The 17,651-nt window shown below is 40.7% G+C and overlaps 1 protein-coding gene across 14 annotated transcripts in view; it reads left to right on the forward strand.

Moving 5' to 3' along the window:
• Positions 1 to 17,651, forward strand: part of NF1 (neurofibromin 1) — a 197,324-nt gene that overhangs the window by 56,857 nt on the left and 122,816 nt on the right. For all 14 annotated transcript variants that reach the window (XM_075590031.1, XM_075590030.1, XM_075590036.1 and 11 more), the window contains exons 4-11: positions 46 to 236; positions 3,949 to 4,055; positions 4,312 to 4,379; positions 5,212 to 5,287; positions 13,214 to 13,371; positions 15,206 to 15,379; positions 15,905 to 16,033; positions 17,167 to 17,241. In XM_075590031.1, coding sequence (XP_075446146.1) covers positions 46 to 236; positions 3,949 to 4,055; positions 4,312 to 4,379; positions 5,212 to 5,287; positions 13,214 to 13,371; positions 15,206 to 15,379; positions 15,905 to 16,033; positions 17,167 to 17,241 — 978 coding nt within the window. The remainder of the gene's footprint in view (positions 1 to 45; positions 237 to 3,948; positions 4,056 to 4,311; positions 4,380 to 5,211; positions 5,288 to 13,213; positions 13,372 to 15,205; positions 15,380 to 15,904; positions 16,034 to 17,166; positions 17,242 to 17,651) is intronic.

A 17,651-nucleotide genomic window follows, 5' to 3' on the forward strand; every position in this document is an offset into this window, starting at 1 on the left:
TATGAGGTAGCACCTTTCAGCATGGAATGTTATTCTTCATTTTAGATACCAAAAGACTGCATGCGCTTGGACGAGACAATGTTGGTGAAACAGTTGCTGCCAGAGATATGCCATTTTATTCACACACATCGAGAAGGCAACCAGCACGCAGCTGAGCTTCGCAACTCTGCCTCAGGGGTCCTGTTCTCTCTCAGCTGCAATAACTTCAATGCCGTGTTCAGCCGCATTTCTACCAGGTAGGAGCTAAATCAAACCATTATTAATTAGGGTTTCACTGCACCCCCTGGACTTGTTTGTTTAAAACAGTGTATTTTTTTTAACAATGTTTTTGTCTGATTTGCTTTTGATGGCTAAAAACAGCGCTTGTACTTTTTTCATTGTTGGAGAAATGTTGGTGACGGTTGGTGAGTTGTGACATTAAGAGCACTAGGACAAAAGTGAACTAAATGCGCCGTCGCATTTGATAGGTTGAGTATTGGTGGTTGAAACGTTTATCAGTTAAGTGGTGTTAAAAAAAAATAATGTCATTTATTGCCTCCTTAGTACCTTAGTAATGAAATGCTTTCGGGTGTTTCTGAGATCTTTACCCAATAGCGTTAGTGATGACTGTAAACTCTTGCGTATACAGGCAAATTGTTTCCATGTTGTCTACGTTTTTGGTGCAAACTAATTATGCATCTACTCTAGTCAGAGAAGAAGGGAAAACTAGAACTAGCAGTTAGTGACTAAATATTGCTTCTTAAGCCAGTTACATGGATTAGTTGTTTTAAAAAAGTGTCCAGTGTTAGACTGCTCATTGAAAGCTGCTGCACACGCTATCTTTAGTGCTTCTGGAGCATTTGGAATAAAAACGATTATTTTGATAAAAGGTTTTAAATCATTTTGCGTCCTGAAACGAGGCCCTACTATTTTAGCAGCCCTTTTACCACTTGTTGACCATGCATCCGGCTCTATATACTCAGTTACCGCAGACTCATCAGACATGTTGAATTTATTTCTGTCAGCTTGCTTACGTTTTCCCGAGGCACAGCGAGTTAAAGCAGATTCCTCAATGTCTCACACAGGGCACTGGGTCTTTAACCCGGTTCTTCCACTTGTTCTGCCTGACATAACATAGTTGCTTACCTAAAAGTCACGCTGTGGTGCTACATAAAATAAGTCATTGGAGGTCTCTTTAGCAGCATCTCCAAAAATATTGAATGGATTTGCCTCCATACCAGAGGGATTTCTCCTTTTGAGACTTAAAGTTGGGCTTTACATTTTATATATTGGTTCCCTCTGTGAAATTCTAGAGTTTCTCCGATTTTTGTTTTTTTTCTCATATGGCTTATAAATCTCAAAGGCGGCAACGGTGGGTGGTGGCACGAACACTGGGGTGGTTTCTTAGGTTCTGGGTTATTTGGAGAAAGGTATCCTGACATGGAATGGCAGGATCCTCTCTTAATCTTGGGTGGGGGTCCCACCATTTTTCCAGGGTGTAGCGTTTTCCATGGACATTTAGTGACTGCTGCTGTGAGTAAAGCCTATGGGAAGTTCCTACAAAGAAGATGGGTGAACACAATTGAAATAATATCATAGTTTTACAAAAATATATTCAGGAATAAAAAATAAATTTTCCATAATTAAATCATGTTGAATTCTGGAAAACATTTTCTTTTTACCAGGAGAAATCAGTTTCGAGTGCTTTTATACTGCTGAAACCCTTGCTTACAATTTAGGACTATTGCAAGTTTATATTCATTTGACTTTATTCAATTTGTTAAAAAAAATATATATATATAAATATATATATTTTTTTTTTGACTGAAATTTCTTTAATATTAAATAATGGATAGACATATTCTATAGGTTCTGCTGAAAAAAAGAGAATTTGATTTCTTTAGGTGTATATTGTAGTTATTGTGGCTTGAACATTGCTAGCATCAAAACCTCAAATTCCTTCAGAACTTGGGCACAAACACCTCCAGTACTCAAATGGTTAATCGCTTTTGTAAGTCATTTGAAAAAACGTGGCACCGTCTTTGCTGTTAACTGATCAGTGATCAAGAAGGACGGTTCTTTTTCAGCCTGTCCGTAGTATTAATATTGTGCGTTTGACCCTTAGGTCTGAGTTATCCATATTAGTTCATGTTGTGAAGAACTAACGAATGCAATTGGCTTTCTGTGATGCTTAAAGCATAGATTTGACTGCATTGACAATTAAATACGTTTAACCTCTGAATTTGGGGGTGTAGGGGGACGTGTTAGTCAATTAAGTGTTTTCTCTTCCCCCATCTCTCTGTCCTTATCAACTATACAATAAAGGGGAGGAGGAGAGTGCAGGGGTCTCGCTGCAAATTCTTGTTGAATATATGATATCAGATGAGGGAGTAGCCAGAAAAAATCAAACCACTTGTCTGGGGGGGGAGGAGAGAGAAACAATTGTTCATGCAATTTTACTACTTGAACCATGCCATTGGTACCATTTGGCCATTGTACTGCATTTTTAAGTAATGTTGGGGCAAAAGAAGTAGATACTGGCTCATTTGCTCTTGATCATCCACCTGCAATCATACCCAAGCATAGAACTAATAAGAAAAAGGTATTGCACCCTTACACATACAGTGCAGTACAATTGCTCTCTTCAATACCAGAAAACAGCAGTGGTCACAGCATTAAAATGCTCCACCAATATGGTTTTGTTCTTACAATGCTGCTGCATGTGCGTGTTCAGCCTCCCATTTGTTACCAGCTCCTATGCTGCACTTGGACTACATGTGGCTAGTAAATGCTTTCAATAAAACCATGACATCTGGCTGACAGGCTGTCTGGCTGTTATGAAGTAATCAGGGCTGCTAGCAGAGGTTCTAACATCTTTCCCTACCTTCACTACGTCATGTGCTAGAATTTGACACTATATGAAAAACACATGATTACAAACAATAGCTGCCCATGACCCCAGCAAAAATGTAAAAAGCCTTGCTTGTGTTGAGATGTTGTGTATATCCTCCTGATGAAACCTCCCTGGGAGTGGGAGTGATAGTAGTAGTAGTTAAACATTAAACTGGCCAGTGTTATTAGCCTCCTCCAGGCCGACTGACAGTGTTGCTGATCTTTTGACCTGACTTCCTGTTTGGGCATGTTTCAAGCCCTTGTGTAGCAGCTGGGACATTCTTGGCAGAGCGAGCCTTATGCACATGGGAGGAAGGAGGGAGGTATCCTATTCCTATGTGGCCAATTGCGACTTATGTTACAGGAGTGAAAGGGAAATACTCGTGCTCGTCTTATATTGCTTTTCTTTATTTAGAATACATCTGTAGGATCTAAGTCTAAGGACTTAGCAGTCTGCTACATTGTTTGAATTGTTGTCATTGGATTCAATGCAAAGCAAATAATGTGCACAGCACTTTACAGAACATGTACATTAGCAGTATAAACCACAGGGAGACTTATGCAGTGTAGATGCAAGCAAAAGCATAAGAGTTGGTTAACAAAGTTCCCATCCTTCTGCTCCTGCCTTGTATTAAAGATGAACTTTGGATGAAAAAGCTTAGTCCAAATGATATAGTGAGAACCAAGTGCACAGGAGTAAATGTAATTGCTTTAGGGGTGTATTAAAGAGGATAATCGATTGCATTACGGAAGAGTGACACACAGGCGTTTTTTTCCAGGTTTATTGATGCATTTATTTATACCGTGCAAACATATATAGTGTCATCTTCTCCGTTGGGACTTGAGGGATTTCCCCCCCCCCCCCCCCCCAGAAAATTGATCAATTCCTGGACATCTACCCCCATGAAAGACCTAAATTCATATGTGTTTCAGCACATTTTTAATGCGTGGATATCCAGCTACTTCCTTTTATGTAGCAGTTGGAATAAACACATTCAGAAAGGACCACCATGTCCGCCGTCATAGACTTCATCTTATGTCTGTTTTAATCATCAACTCAATGTACGTGTTTTTCAGGCTACAGGAAATGACAGTTTGCTCAGAGGATAATGTTGACGTTCACGATATAGAATTGATGCAGTACATCAATGTGGACTGTTCGAAACTTAAAAGACTTTTACAAGGTATGTAAAAAAGTGCAATTGTACAACAATGGGTGTGGGATTAGATGCTTCCAGCACCTGGTAAACTCGTATGTATATTGTTACCGTAAGATTTATTGTGTCCAGTGCGGTTTCACTTTTAAGGAACATTTGGTGCTTTGTAAATTAGCTCACAGTTTGTGATATGTATATTTGGATTTCATTGAAAGACATGGAAGGGTCACCCTAATATTTTTTTTACAAATGTGTATATATAAATATATATTTTCTTTTACAGAAACAGTCCTCAAATTTAAATCTCTCAAGAAGGTAGCTCAGTTGGCAGTCATTAACAGTCTTGAAAAGGTACACACTTCTATTTGTTTTTCTGCTTGCTAACTTATTAGATAGGCGAATGCACAAGTAGTACTGGTTTTATATGTGCAAATTGCAGGAACCCATGTTTCAATAGTTACCATGGCTTGGAGGTAAAGGTCATGAAACATTTAGCCTTCAGATACATTCAGCCAGAAGCTGGAATCCCTCCTATTTGGATAGCAACAGGAGACTTCCTAATGAGGCTCCTTTATCACTCCATAGGGCGTGGGGACACCTGTGGCTTGCGTTCTGCACTAGATGCACTTCTGTGACTAGAATAGTTACACTATATTGCGACTTTGCTGTGCGTCATTCGGCCAGGAAGGAATCTTTTTTGAGGCCAAGTGTCTTGTTTGACATTGTCTTGTACAGACAACGTCTCTCCTACATCTGTAGCATGTTGCAAAATATAACTACGGTATTACTGTACATTTAATAAACTGAAATTGTTTGAGTGAGATTCTTCTGAAAGAGTGGCTCAGTGTGTAGAGACTGAATTTGAAGCAGGGGAGTCTGGCTCAAATCCCGGTGTCCGCTCCCTGTGGCCTTGGGCAAGTCACTACAACATAGATTGTAAGCTCTACGGGACAGGCACAAATTATATGTACAGCACAGCGTACATAGTCAGAGCTATGCAGGAAAAAAACTATTATCCAGTACAATGAGCGACTAGCAATATATGCATAGAAATGTTATTGTATGAAAAATTCCAAGTTTGATGTATAAACACATACAGTAAGTGTACATTGACATTGTACATCTGTTATAACGGTTTTGATGCATACTGTGTATGTAATTAATGTTTTCTAATTTTCTGTAGGCATTTTGGAATTGGGTAGAAAATTATCCAGATGAATTTACTAAACTGTACCAGAGACCACAAACTGATATGGCAGGTAAGTTGAGTGGATATTGTTTTAAAGAGGCATTCCAAGTATCTTAAAAAAAGAAAAAGGTGAAGTATATATTTTTCCTGATCACCCTGGCAGTGGGCACCATTGGGTTAATCCCTTCTCACTATAGGTAGGACAGGAAGTAGACTTTTGCAGGTAGGCCATATAAGGCCCCTCCCTCTACCTGCACCTTAGTCTATTTCCTGTCCTCACAGCTAGGTGTAGGATTTTTTATTTTCTAACAGGGCTCACCTACTGCACCTTGTGCAGATAGCCAGGGTCTCAGCCTGTCTGCCCTGAAGCTCCGCGATGCGCTTTACGGGTGGCGAGACGGAGACCCCTTAGAGTCGGGGGAGCCCCTGTTGGGGGGGGGGGGGGGAACAGCTGCAGCCGCGCAGGACCGATCAAAGGCGCACAGCAGCTGCAGCTGGGAGCCGTGGAGGCCCAGACTCACCGCATAAGCGTATGGTACGCTGCGGTAAAGTACCCAGCAGCCCGCTACAGGAGGAGGGGGGAGCAGCCATAGCTGCGAGCAGAGGAGGCTCAATTGACCGCACTAGCGTATGGAACGCGGCGGTGAACTACCCCAGTAATTCTGCTGCGAACCGAAGGAGGTTCATATTGACCGCATGTGTATCTGAGATACTGCGGTAAAAGGGGTACAGTGCAGGCGGCCGCTCGGGAGCGTGCGCGTCACGGCACGCCGGCAAATGCGTACAGACACGCGAGCCGTGCACGAGCACTTGATGACGTCAGAGAAGCGACGACCACACGGTGTATGTGTGAGTGAAAGCTGCAGCATGGAACGCTCAGCAGGGAGAAGCCAAGTGCTGGATATGGATTCAAAAATGGAAACACCCAAAACTTCAGTTCCCAAGACTAGGTGAGTCCTTAGTTTTAGTTCTGCATGGGAAAGAGAGATGGTATATATACATTAGGGTGTATGTTTAGTATTTATTTTGTTTTTATAAATTAGTTCGGTGGTTACCCTCCCAGAAGCAGGATCTTCAAAGGGACGGGGGAATCCCTGCAACATAAATGAAAGGTTGCTAAGAAAACTAAATGGTGTTCAGCTTGTGTGAAACCAGCCCTAATAGGGAAGTAATTATGTGAAGATTGTCTTAAGACACCTGCAGGTGATACCAATGAACAAATGAGCATTTTCTTTATTGATGGAGGCTGTTAAACAGAGTTGATGCGGCAGTACAGCAAGCTGTTAACCCTGCGCAGGAAGATCTAGATCCCAGACCAGTCTGGATAAGGGGAAAAGTTTTTCATCATATGGGTCTGAAATTGATTGTTTTCATGTGTCAGAGAGTGAAATGGATTCATCAGATCAAGATATTCAGGAAGGAATCTGAATTTGATGTAGAAAGGGTGGATCCACTCATCAAAGCCATGATACAGGTTTGGAACTGGAAGACATTGAGGAGTTAACCCACAAAAAAGATAACATTTTTGGGGCGAGACAAAAAGTGTCCTGGCTGCTTCAAGAGTTTCTGTACTGGCCTGCTTTGACAGGCTAAGCAGGCTGCTACTGCTGCTGCTACTACTGCTACTACTGCTACTACTGCTACTACTGCTACTACTGCTATTATTGCTACTACTGCTATTATTGCTACTACTGCTATTATTGCTACTGCGGCTACTGCTGCTAGTACTGCGGCTGCTTTAAAAAGGTAGAGTCTTTACTATCCATAAAGTAGTTAAGGACCTCATTCAGGTGGAGTTGGCGCAACCAGATGCCAGAGTATTTACACCTAAAAAGGTTTGGGAAGATGTATCCATTCCCACAAGAGGAGGTAAAATTTTGGGATGTCAGCCCAAAGGTGGATACTGCTATTTCCAGAATAGTAGAGAAGACCACAATTCCAATAAGGAACTTGCGTCATTGGAGGACGCTATGGATAGGAAGATGATACGTATGGAAGAAAACATACGTTACCGCAGGAACATCCTCATACCTGCCATAGTTGCCAACATTGAAGAAGCAATACACAAAGGTGTGGAAAGAAGTGCTATTCTTAAGCACTGTCCGACGTAAAATGAGCAGCAAAATCTATGGTGCTGGCGGTATCAGCAAGAAGGGCTTTATGGCTCAGACAGTGGATGGCTGACACAGCATCAAAGAACAACTTGTGTGGATTACCATTGAAGGTGAGTTCCTCTTCGGTAACAAACTGGATGCAATAATAACAAAAGCATCAGGAGGTAAGAGCATTTTTTACCTCAAGAAAGCAGAAGATTCGGTTTCCAACAGGCTAATAGAAACCAATATAAGGAAGCAAAGGCATATAGACCTGGCAGGTCATCTCCAAGACAAAGAACATGGAGGGACGGCCAAGACCGTTTTTTTTGTGACAGTTGCCAGTAGGAGGGCGACTGAAGCAGTTTTTCTGCAACATGGGCCCAAACGATACAGGAAAATTGGGTATTACACCATTCATCAGGGGTACAGTATAGAATTTAGAGAGATGCCAAGAAGAAATATGTTCTTAATAACATGGATACAGTCCAAGGAAAAAAGAAGGCAGAATAATTCGGCTTTAAAGAAATTATTACAAGCAGAAGTAATAAAGAAGGTACCTCAGGAAGAGGAAGTGAAATTTATTCCAGAATTTTTCTAGTAAGGAAACCTACAAGGGAGTACAGAGCAATTCTAAACCTAAGAAGTGTGAACCTGATTATTCAAGAGCTACAACCAGGAGACTGGATGGTGGCAATAAGACTTAGAAGATGCTTATCTACAGGTGCCCATAACAAAGGGACACCAAAGATGCCTAAGGTTTACAGTAAATCAAGATCATTATCAGTATACAGCACTGCCATTTGGTCTGGCGACTTCCCCAAGGACGTTTATAAAGGTTCTAGCCCCTCTAGTGGCAGAAATGAGTAGAGGGGTAGATATATACCCATACCTGGACGACATCCGGGTAAAATCAGGGAGTCTGGAGAAACTCCAACAAGACCAGAAGATGGTATAACCTTTCTGGAACACCACAGTTGGTTAATAAACAGAAACAAGAGCCATCTCATGCCACTCAGCTGTTAAGATTTCTGGGGGTAGAATTTGATACAGCAAAAGGAGAAGTGAGACTACCAGATGCAAAGAGGCAAGACATAGCCATGCAACAAAGAAGCTCAGGAAAGCTACCAGGACTTCAGCAGAAGAATGCATGAAGCTCCTAGGGAAATTCGCTTCAACATTAAGCGTCAGAAAATGGGCAGCAATACATATGAGACCAAGAATCTTGTTACACCCACACACAAAACAGGAATTAAAGTGGTGGGAAGATACCCGAAACCTGGGAAAAGGACAAACACTACACCCAGTGCACTGGGTAAGAATTACAAGTCAATGGCACTGTGGCTTAGTGGTTAAAGCGGCTGTCTTGTAAACAGGAGATCCTGAGTTGAGATCTCAGCAATGCCTTGTCTTAGTCCCATGCACGTTTCTTAAACAGATGCGAGCAACACAGGTCGGGGTGCCCAGATGGGAGAAACATTGGTGCAAGGAACCTGGACAAACCAGGAAAAGCATCTTCCATCAAATCTGCTGGAATTAAAAGCAGTACAAGGGCCTTAGAATCTTTCCAAGACCATATAAGAGGTGGCTGTATAAAAATAGAATCAAACAACAGGTCAGTTGTCAAGTATATAGCCGAACAAAGAGGAACCAGGAGCAGAAAGTTGATGAACCTCACAGCAGAAATCCTCTTTTGGGCAGAATGCCACTTGTAGGAAATTACAGCCATACATATCCCAAGACTAGAAAATGTCACAGCAGACTTTCTAAGTCGGAGCATCATACACCCAGGAGAAGGGGCATTATAGCCACAGGTGTTCCAAGAACTGGTAGAGCGATGGGATCAGCCAGACATAGATCTCATGGCGACACACCAAAACCGCAAGGTAAGGAACTACTGTGCCAGACAGTTTCATCCAAGCGCACAGGGTACAGATGCTCTCAGTTTCAAATGGCACTTCAAGTTGGTATACCTGTTCCCTCCAATTCCCTTAATTCTGGAAACAATCAGGAAAATCTGGGAAGACCAAGCAGAGGTGATATTTATAGCACCCTACTGGCCAAGAAGGCTTTGGTTCACACACTTGGTAATATGGCACTAGATACACCATGGCACATACCAGATCGCAAAGGGTTGATGCGACAGGGGTCAATATGTCATCCGAATGCCAAACAATGGGCTTTGACGGTATGGCAATTGAGCAGGAAACATTGAGACTGAAAGATTGTTCAGACAAAACAATCCAAACCCTTTTACAAGCAAGGGAAAGTTCCACATCGAAAGTATACCATAGAATCTGGCTTTGCTTTCGCGATTGGGGTGAAAAGGGAAAACAGAAGTCCTTTCACCTAGAATTGTATAAATTGTGGAGTTCCTGCAAAAAGGATTTGAGAAAGGTCTCAGTCTTAGCTCATTGAAAGTACAGGTGTCTGCACTATCAGCCTTGTTGGAAAGAAATCTGCCAATGGAAAGATTGATCATCAGATTCTTTCAGGCAGTTAAAAGGTTAAGGCCTCAAATCAAGAACAGGGTACCTACAGGGGACTGGTCCCTAGTATTGGATGTACTAACAGCAGCTCCGTTTGAACCTATACAGGAGATAGGCTTGAAATGGTTATCATGGGAAATAGCGTTTTGATAGCAGTCACCACAGCAATGAGAGTGGGAGAACTACAGGCTCTATCAGCCAAGGAACCATTCCTAGTCATACATCAAGACAAGGCAGTTCTCAGTCCAGTATACCAATTCCTGCCAAAAGTTGTATCACAGTTCCACATGAATCAAGAAATTGTGATTCCGACATTCTGTCCAGAACCAAAGAATAAGAAAGAAGAAAGACTACACAAGTTAGAGGTGGTAAGATGTCTAAAAGTGTACCTGGAAGGATGCGAGATTTCAGAAAGTCAGACAGACTACAGTATTCATCAATTCCAGAGGGACCGAAGAAAGGTCAAGAAGCTTCAAAGACAACAATTTCCCAGTGGATAGTGTCTTGTATTAAAAGGCTTATGAAAGCAAAGGACAAGATAAACCTTTGAACATTAAAGCTCATTCTATAAGGGCCATGTCTACTTCATGGGCATTAAAGCCCAGGATACACCAGGACAGATTTGCATAGCGGCAGTCTGGTCCTCATTCAATACATTCTTGAAATACTACAGACTAGACGTACAATCAGCAGCTGACGCAAGCTTTGGGCGTAGAGTGTTAGGAACTGTAGTAAAATAAAGTGTATTAATAAAGGTCAAACTGATAAGGCATTAAACTGGTGTTGTCTATTCTGATGTATCCCTCCCTAAAATTTGCACTGCTTGGGTATGTCCCAATGGTGCCCACTGCCAGGGTGATCAGGAAAGGAGAAAATTTAAACAACTTACCGTAATTTTCTTTTCCTGGAACCATGGCAGTGGGCACATAGTTACCCTCCCTATGTATGTCTAATGCCTATCAGTTATATATTTCAGCTATGGAAGAATCGTAAGACTAAGGTGCAGGTAGAGGGAGGGGCCTTATATGGCCTACCTGCAAAAGTCTACTTCCTGTCCTACCTAGAGTGAGAAGGGATTAACCCAATGGTGCCCACTGCCATGGTTCCAGGAAAAGAAAATTACGGTAAGTTGTTTAAATTTTCTCCTTTTTGTTTGTAATATATGCAGCCTTTGATTACCTTTTTTATTGAAAATGAATTGCCTAAGCTGCCGATCGATTGGTTCTCCAGTGATCGATCGTGATCGATCAAAATCCTGCTTTCCAGGGTTCACTAAATGGCTGCCTTTCAGTTTTAAATCAATCCTTCAGTAAGTGTCTCAGCAGCTACAATGTTTCCGTATATTACTACGGTAACATTATCTATGGTTAGTTTGCAGCGCAAACTGCTGGGAATATTGGCAACAAAGTATCACAAACAGGAAAGTGTTGGAGATCTTGCACTGCTAGGGAGGTGGGCTAAAGCCTGCTATAGAAATCACAGGCTGCTCAGTATAGTAAAACTCGTTAACAATGGCATTAAGAATTTAATTTTAAAATAAAAGAAGATAGTAAGTATTCTCTAATACTACAGAACTGATTTATTGCAAAAATATTTTACGAACTATTCAAGGGACATGTACTTTACAAAGGCATTTTTAATTGATTTCTAAACCAAAATATTCTGCAGAGCAGCACAATGGTATTGTGCGGACAATAGTAAGAACAATTACAACATTCACATACAGTAACTAAAGAACGGATTTACTGTCTGAAAGGAAGGGGGTAGTGGAAACAATGTGTATAGTGTGGAGTCAGAGTTTCTAAACTCGACTCGCTTTAAAGTAAGCAAAATAAGAATGTTTCATGCCTTACAATCAGAGCATCTTTTCAATATTGTTAGTGTCCTGGGTACAGACCTAAGCATGTTTCTATTTTATTTATTTTATATTGGTGCCATTTGAATTCTTGGGACATCTAATTGGAAGATGACTCCATCTTCCTTGAGCAGAATGTACAGTAGAACAATGTTCAGCAAGTATTCTGAAAACATACATTTTATATGGCACTCAAAGTAATCCATGTTAAAGGACCAATCCAAGCCATATCCTAAAGGTGTTTTATTTTAAAAAAAATATTAAAAAATCAGTTCTGTAGTATTAGAGAATACTTACTACCCTTTTTTTAAATTTTAAAATGTAACTCTTAATGCCATTTTAAAGGAGTTTTAAAGCATCCTTTGATTTCTAGTGCAGGATTTAGCACACCTCCCCAGCAGTGCAAGATCTTTGTAACACTTTCCTGTTTGTTATCATTTGTTGCTAATATTCACAGCAGTTTGAACTACAAACTGTAACAATAGATTAATGTTACCTTAGTAATATGAGAATACATTGTAGCTGCTGAGTTACTGACTTGATTTGAAATTGAAAGGCGACCATTTAGTGAACCCCGGGAAGCAGGAACTTTGCTGATCGATCACGGGAGAACTAATCAATCGTCAGCTTAGGTAATTATTGAAAACTAAAGGCCATCAAACGCTGCATATATTAAAACAAAAAATATATATATTTTAAATTTTTAGAGAAAGTGAGACAAAAAAGTATCTCCTCTGGTTGTGGCACAGTTAACACCTAAATTAAAACTTGATTTTATTAGCGTAATTAAAATAAAGTGTAAGGGATTATAGACAAACAAAACAAACACGTGAACATATAATAATAATTCAGAGTGTGATTGACAAGGGTAATTGTTAATTAATGAAACACATGGAAGATAATATAATAAAAATCTACCCACAAAAATATTGTTGTGTGTGTTTTGTATTACAGTTGTCCTACAAAGTAAAATGAATTCCCTAAATTGCTAGAGACCCTAATAATATTAGTGGGTTCTCATAAACATTACACCTCTCACAGAAATACTAAATAACACAGCTGAATGCCAGGAATTGGCGTGTTTGTTTTGTTTGTCCATAATCCCTTACACTCTATTTTAATTGCGCTAATAAAATCGAGTTTTAATTTAGATGTTAACTGTGCCAAAACCAAAGGAGATACTTTTTTGTCTCACTTTCTCATACTTCGCCTTCCCCAGTGAGCACCACCTTCTCCACTGGTGTTAGGGTTTGTTAATTTTGATACCCTCCCTGTCCTTTGTTAGAGCAAGGTTTCACCTCCGCCCCCTAGGGCACCTGTGTACCACTTAATTTTTTTTTAACCTGCTTGGATTTCCTCTTTAAAGTACCCTGGAGTCTTATTAACGTTCTTAAATTTTTTCCATCTAACATAAAACATTTCATATCTTTTAACCAGCAGACGAGTTGAGTGATTCTAAAAGACATCATCTAAACGCTTCAGCTAGACAGTGAAGTTATTTTAGAGCTCTTTCAATGCATACTGCAGCATGTATATTTTGTTTTGTTTTTTTAATCTAGACTGTGCAGAAAAGTTATTTGACCTGGTGGACAGTTTTGCTGAAAGCACCAAACGTAAAGTAGCAGTGTGGCCCCTGCAGATAATTTTACTGGTTCTGTGTCCTGAAATCATCCAGGATATATTCAAGGACGTGGTAGAGGAAAGCAAAATGAACAAGGTGAGAAAATCAGATTTTTACAACACCGCATTGGATATTTTGCTATAGTCATTCTAATAATACATTATTAACCCTTGGCTACACCATGCCTGCAGAGTGCTTGTTTTCATGGGGAGATCGCGTGAATGTGATCTGTAGTACGAGGCAAGAGGACTCCTGTTTTCGGGTTAAAAATCGCTGCAATCACGTGACTGCACGGAGGTGCTGCTCATGGGCACCATGTTAATCTCCTACTCTTTGTTCATACTTGTAGTACTCTGTAGTCTGTAAACTCATTTTATTTGAAGTTTTTCAACTCGTACTTTAGTGCACAGTCCTGTCAGGTAGGAAGCTACAGTGACAGAGTTGGTTGGGTAGTAAAGAACATCATTAAGGCTATGCATCATCCATGTATACTGAACACGGCTTTTAGCTGGAAGCCAGTAGTATGGTATGCTGTTTGTTTTTGGATTGGATCATCTTCTACATGAAGCTGTACAAGGAGAAGAGGCGTTCAAAGCAGCTATCTTTGGATGTATTTTTTTTTTTTACAAAAAGTCACTTGATTTGCTAATTAACATGATTAAGAGTACTCCCCAGTTGGTAAGAGCCCGAAGCAGATGATGATTCACAGGGGGAGGCAAACGATTGTACTGCCTCTTCCTCTCATTCCCAGGAACCCCCATGCCACTGCATATCACCCCTCAGTCACCGCATTTCTCTGCACCTCCCCCTGCTGTCATTGCATCTCTGCACCTCCCCCTGTCGTCGTTGCATCTCTCTGCACCTCCCCCCGCCGTCATTGCATCTCTCTGCACCCCCCCCTGTCGTCATTGCATCTCTCTGCACCTCCCCTCGCCGTCATTGCATCTCTCTGCACCCCCGCACCCCCCCCTGCCGTCATTGCATCTCTCTGCACCTCCCCTCGCCGTCATTGCATCTCTCTGCACCCCCGCCCCCCCCTGCCGTCATTGCATCTCTCTGCACCCCCCCCTGTCGTCATTGCATCTCTCTGCACCTCCCCTCGCCGTCATTGCATCTCTCTGCACCCCCGCACCCCCCCCTGCCGTCATTGCATCTCTCTGCACCTCCCCTCGCCGTCATTGCATCTCTCTGCACCCCCGCCCCCCCCTGCCGTCATTGCATCTCTCTGCACCTCCCTGCGCCGTCACTGCAGTTTCTGATGTGTACAGTACACTGTATTTATATTTTGTGACCCTTTTTGGAGTGTTATTATTTTATCGTACAATTATCGTTTTCCCATTAAGTATGGGGGGTGTTGCATTAAGTCCTTTTAATACGTCTTGTGGACAATTTTTTTCCATAAGGTTGAATATATGTAAATTCACTTTATGGACACATTTTAATTTCCATATATTGAGGGATTCCTGTACTCAACATAGAGAGGACAAATAGACACAAACCGTCCCACTATGTGCACCGATCTGTCCAAGCACATGCAGAGCCCACCCAAATTACTGTTTGGGCTATATACTTAAATAAATGGCCTTTTGAAAAGTGACGTTTCTCTTTAGCTAAATATAAAATATAGATTTTGTGGTCCGTCTATACTTTGTGTGTGATTCTCTCAGAAGCATTGCTACACCTGCCAGTGTCTCATGCTGTTGGACAAGAGGCTCTCGTGAGGTCTGGTGCAAACCAATGGTCGTCTAAATACATTGGTTGGAAACCAGCAACCTATAAACTTTAGAAAATGCTGTGTATCTGTATTGATTTCAGACATGAGAACAGTTAACTTGTGCATCAATAACTTTTGTTTTGTCTTCTGTCTTCCTCAATTCTTTCTTTTTCACCTTTGTCTTGACACTTGGATGTTTTTTTTTTTTTTTTTTAGAAACTCTTTCTGGAAAACCTCAGAAAGGCTTTAGCCGGGCATGGGGCAGGGAAACCACTGATAGAAAGTGCTGCCATTGCGTGCGTCAAGCTGTGCAAAGCATCTACCTATATTAACTGGGAGGATAACTCTGTCATATTCCACCTTGTCCAGTCTTTAGTGATCGACTTGAAGGTGAGCAACTTGTATATTCTTTTACACCTCTTTCGGTGGGGTCGTCAACATTTTATTAGTGCACTATAAAAAGTCTTAATTGTAAAATAAAATAAACTGCATAATGAATGAGTCCCTTTTGCAATATTTTTGCAGTTCTCTACTTTGTATAGTTTGCCATAATAATTAATAATAGTTTTGTGCATATAGTTTGGTTGCAAAATGAACATATTAAAGACATTGTTCCTTGTAAGCAGACCTTTGAGATGCTCAACATTGACCCTCGGGGCAACACAGCTGCACCAGATGCTAGGAATTTGTAAGCACACATGAGTACACATAGTTTACATATATTCATTATTTTTAAAACCAGACCTAGCTGTGCTGGCCCAAGTATAGGACTGAGAGCTATTGATTTGAAATGTGTGTTCTAAGCTAAACTTAAACAAGGGACTGCTGTCCATTTAAAAGGTTACTTATAAGGCACTTCCCGTCTACTCGATAGTGTTGTATAACCTGGCTATAAAATATTTTGTCCCATGTCAGAATTTGCTGTTCAATACCAGCAAGCCTTTCTCCAGAGGGGCGGGCAACCAGAATGCAGATGTGGATCTCATGATCGACTGCTTGGTTTCCTGCTTTCGAATTAATCCGACAAGCAAACAGCACTTTAAGGTAATTATACTGTTGTTCATTAAACTGCAATGGTGTTGATCGGTGAACTATTGCATGGAAACTCCCATTGAAGTCAATTGTAGTTTTCATGTGATAGTGCCCCGTTCTGTACTATCGCAGATTAATTCATACCTGCCAATAAATTGTAAAGAAGAAGGAGATTACCCACTCAACCTAAGGTAAATAATAGGAAAGGGGAGCGATACAAGGTAGAAGGTATCCTACCAGGGTGGGAAAACGCCAGGAAAGTCCCAATAGCATTCACTCAGTACTCGCTAGTAATCTATAGGTGGGGGGAGAACCCGTCAAAAAAAGGTGGCTGAAGCATGAAAAGTGACCAGGGCTGAACTGTAAATGTCCATGGGTAATACAGCCAATAAGTCTATTGCTTCCGGCAATGACCACTTTACTTAAAGCAAAGCTCATGCATGCACATATATTGCACTACCTACAACTCTACTGCAGGTTTAAGCACTTCAAGGCAGGAATCGTATTGCAATTGTTATCAAATTATAGAAAATAATGGAAATAATTAAAGCTGCAGTTCAGTCTTTGTTTTTTTTTTGTTTTTTAATTCAATAGTTTCGAAATTTCCTAAAGAACAGTATAGCTGCCAATCAATTCGTTCTCCATGTATTGATCGGCAAAATCTTTAGATATGGGATATGTTTTTCATCTGCTTCTGTCACTCAGTGGAAGCTCATGAATATTCATGAGCACTCCTGCACTGACATATGCAAGAGGGAGGGCAGGGCTGACAAAGGGGTATGCCAGGGCTTGTGACAGGGCAAGAAGGGGCAGTGCCTTAGCAAATGGCTGTTAAAATAGAATACAAGAAAATTGGTCTTTCAAAGTTGTTTTTTCAAAAACAGAAAATGCTAAAAGTATTTTTTCTTACTACAGAACTGATTAATAAAAAAAAAAACACACATGCAGGATATTGACTGAACTGCAGCTTTAAGTCATCCACTATAGAATTAGATGTTGTAACGATCTTGTCATTTTTGTTACTTTCAGTATACTGTATTGGTTAGCCTTTTGTTACTACATATTAATATATAGTATTTGTAGTTTTACATATGCCTTTGGTTATTCCTGACCGTATTTTTTTGTTTTTCTTGTTTGCTTTGAAGATTTGTTTGGCACAGACCTCACCCACAACATTTCATTATGTGCTAGTCAATTCTCTGCATAGGATAATTACAAATGTAAGTATTAGTGTGTTTTATTTTGTATATCAATATTAATGTATGACCAGCTGCTTTATAAATCGCCCTTCACATCCAAAAAACACATTTTGGTTGGGACAACAGTAGTTGGGCTGTTTTTTCATTGCGCTGAACATTCCTGTCAGCACCTGTGTGCTTTCAGCAATTGAAATAGGACTATATGGCTGGAGGTAGATATGTGAAGATTCCAAGGAGGAGGAAATCTACACCTTTTTAAAGATAAAAAGTAGTCTGTACTTGAGCGCAGCTACACAACAACAAATCTGGATTTTGCAGGCAACCCACGTTGGTTTATTCATGATAGTTGTAGTTTGCATAGCTCTAGAAAAGTACAAATGGGACAGGAATAATTTTTGATGTCTCAAAAGGGCTTTTAAAATCGCCAGTTT

This window comes from Ascaphus truei, chromosome 3, assembly GCF_040206685.1.
Source record: "Ascaphus truei isolate aAscTru1 chromosome 3, aAscTru1.hap1, whole genome shotgun sequence".
Classification (NCBI taxonomy): Eukaryota; Metazoa; Chordata; class Amphibia; order Anura; family Ascaphidae; genus Ascaphus; species Ascaphus truei.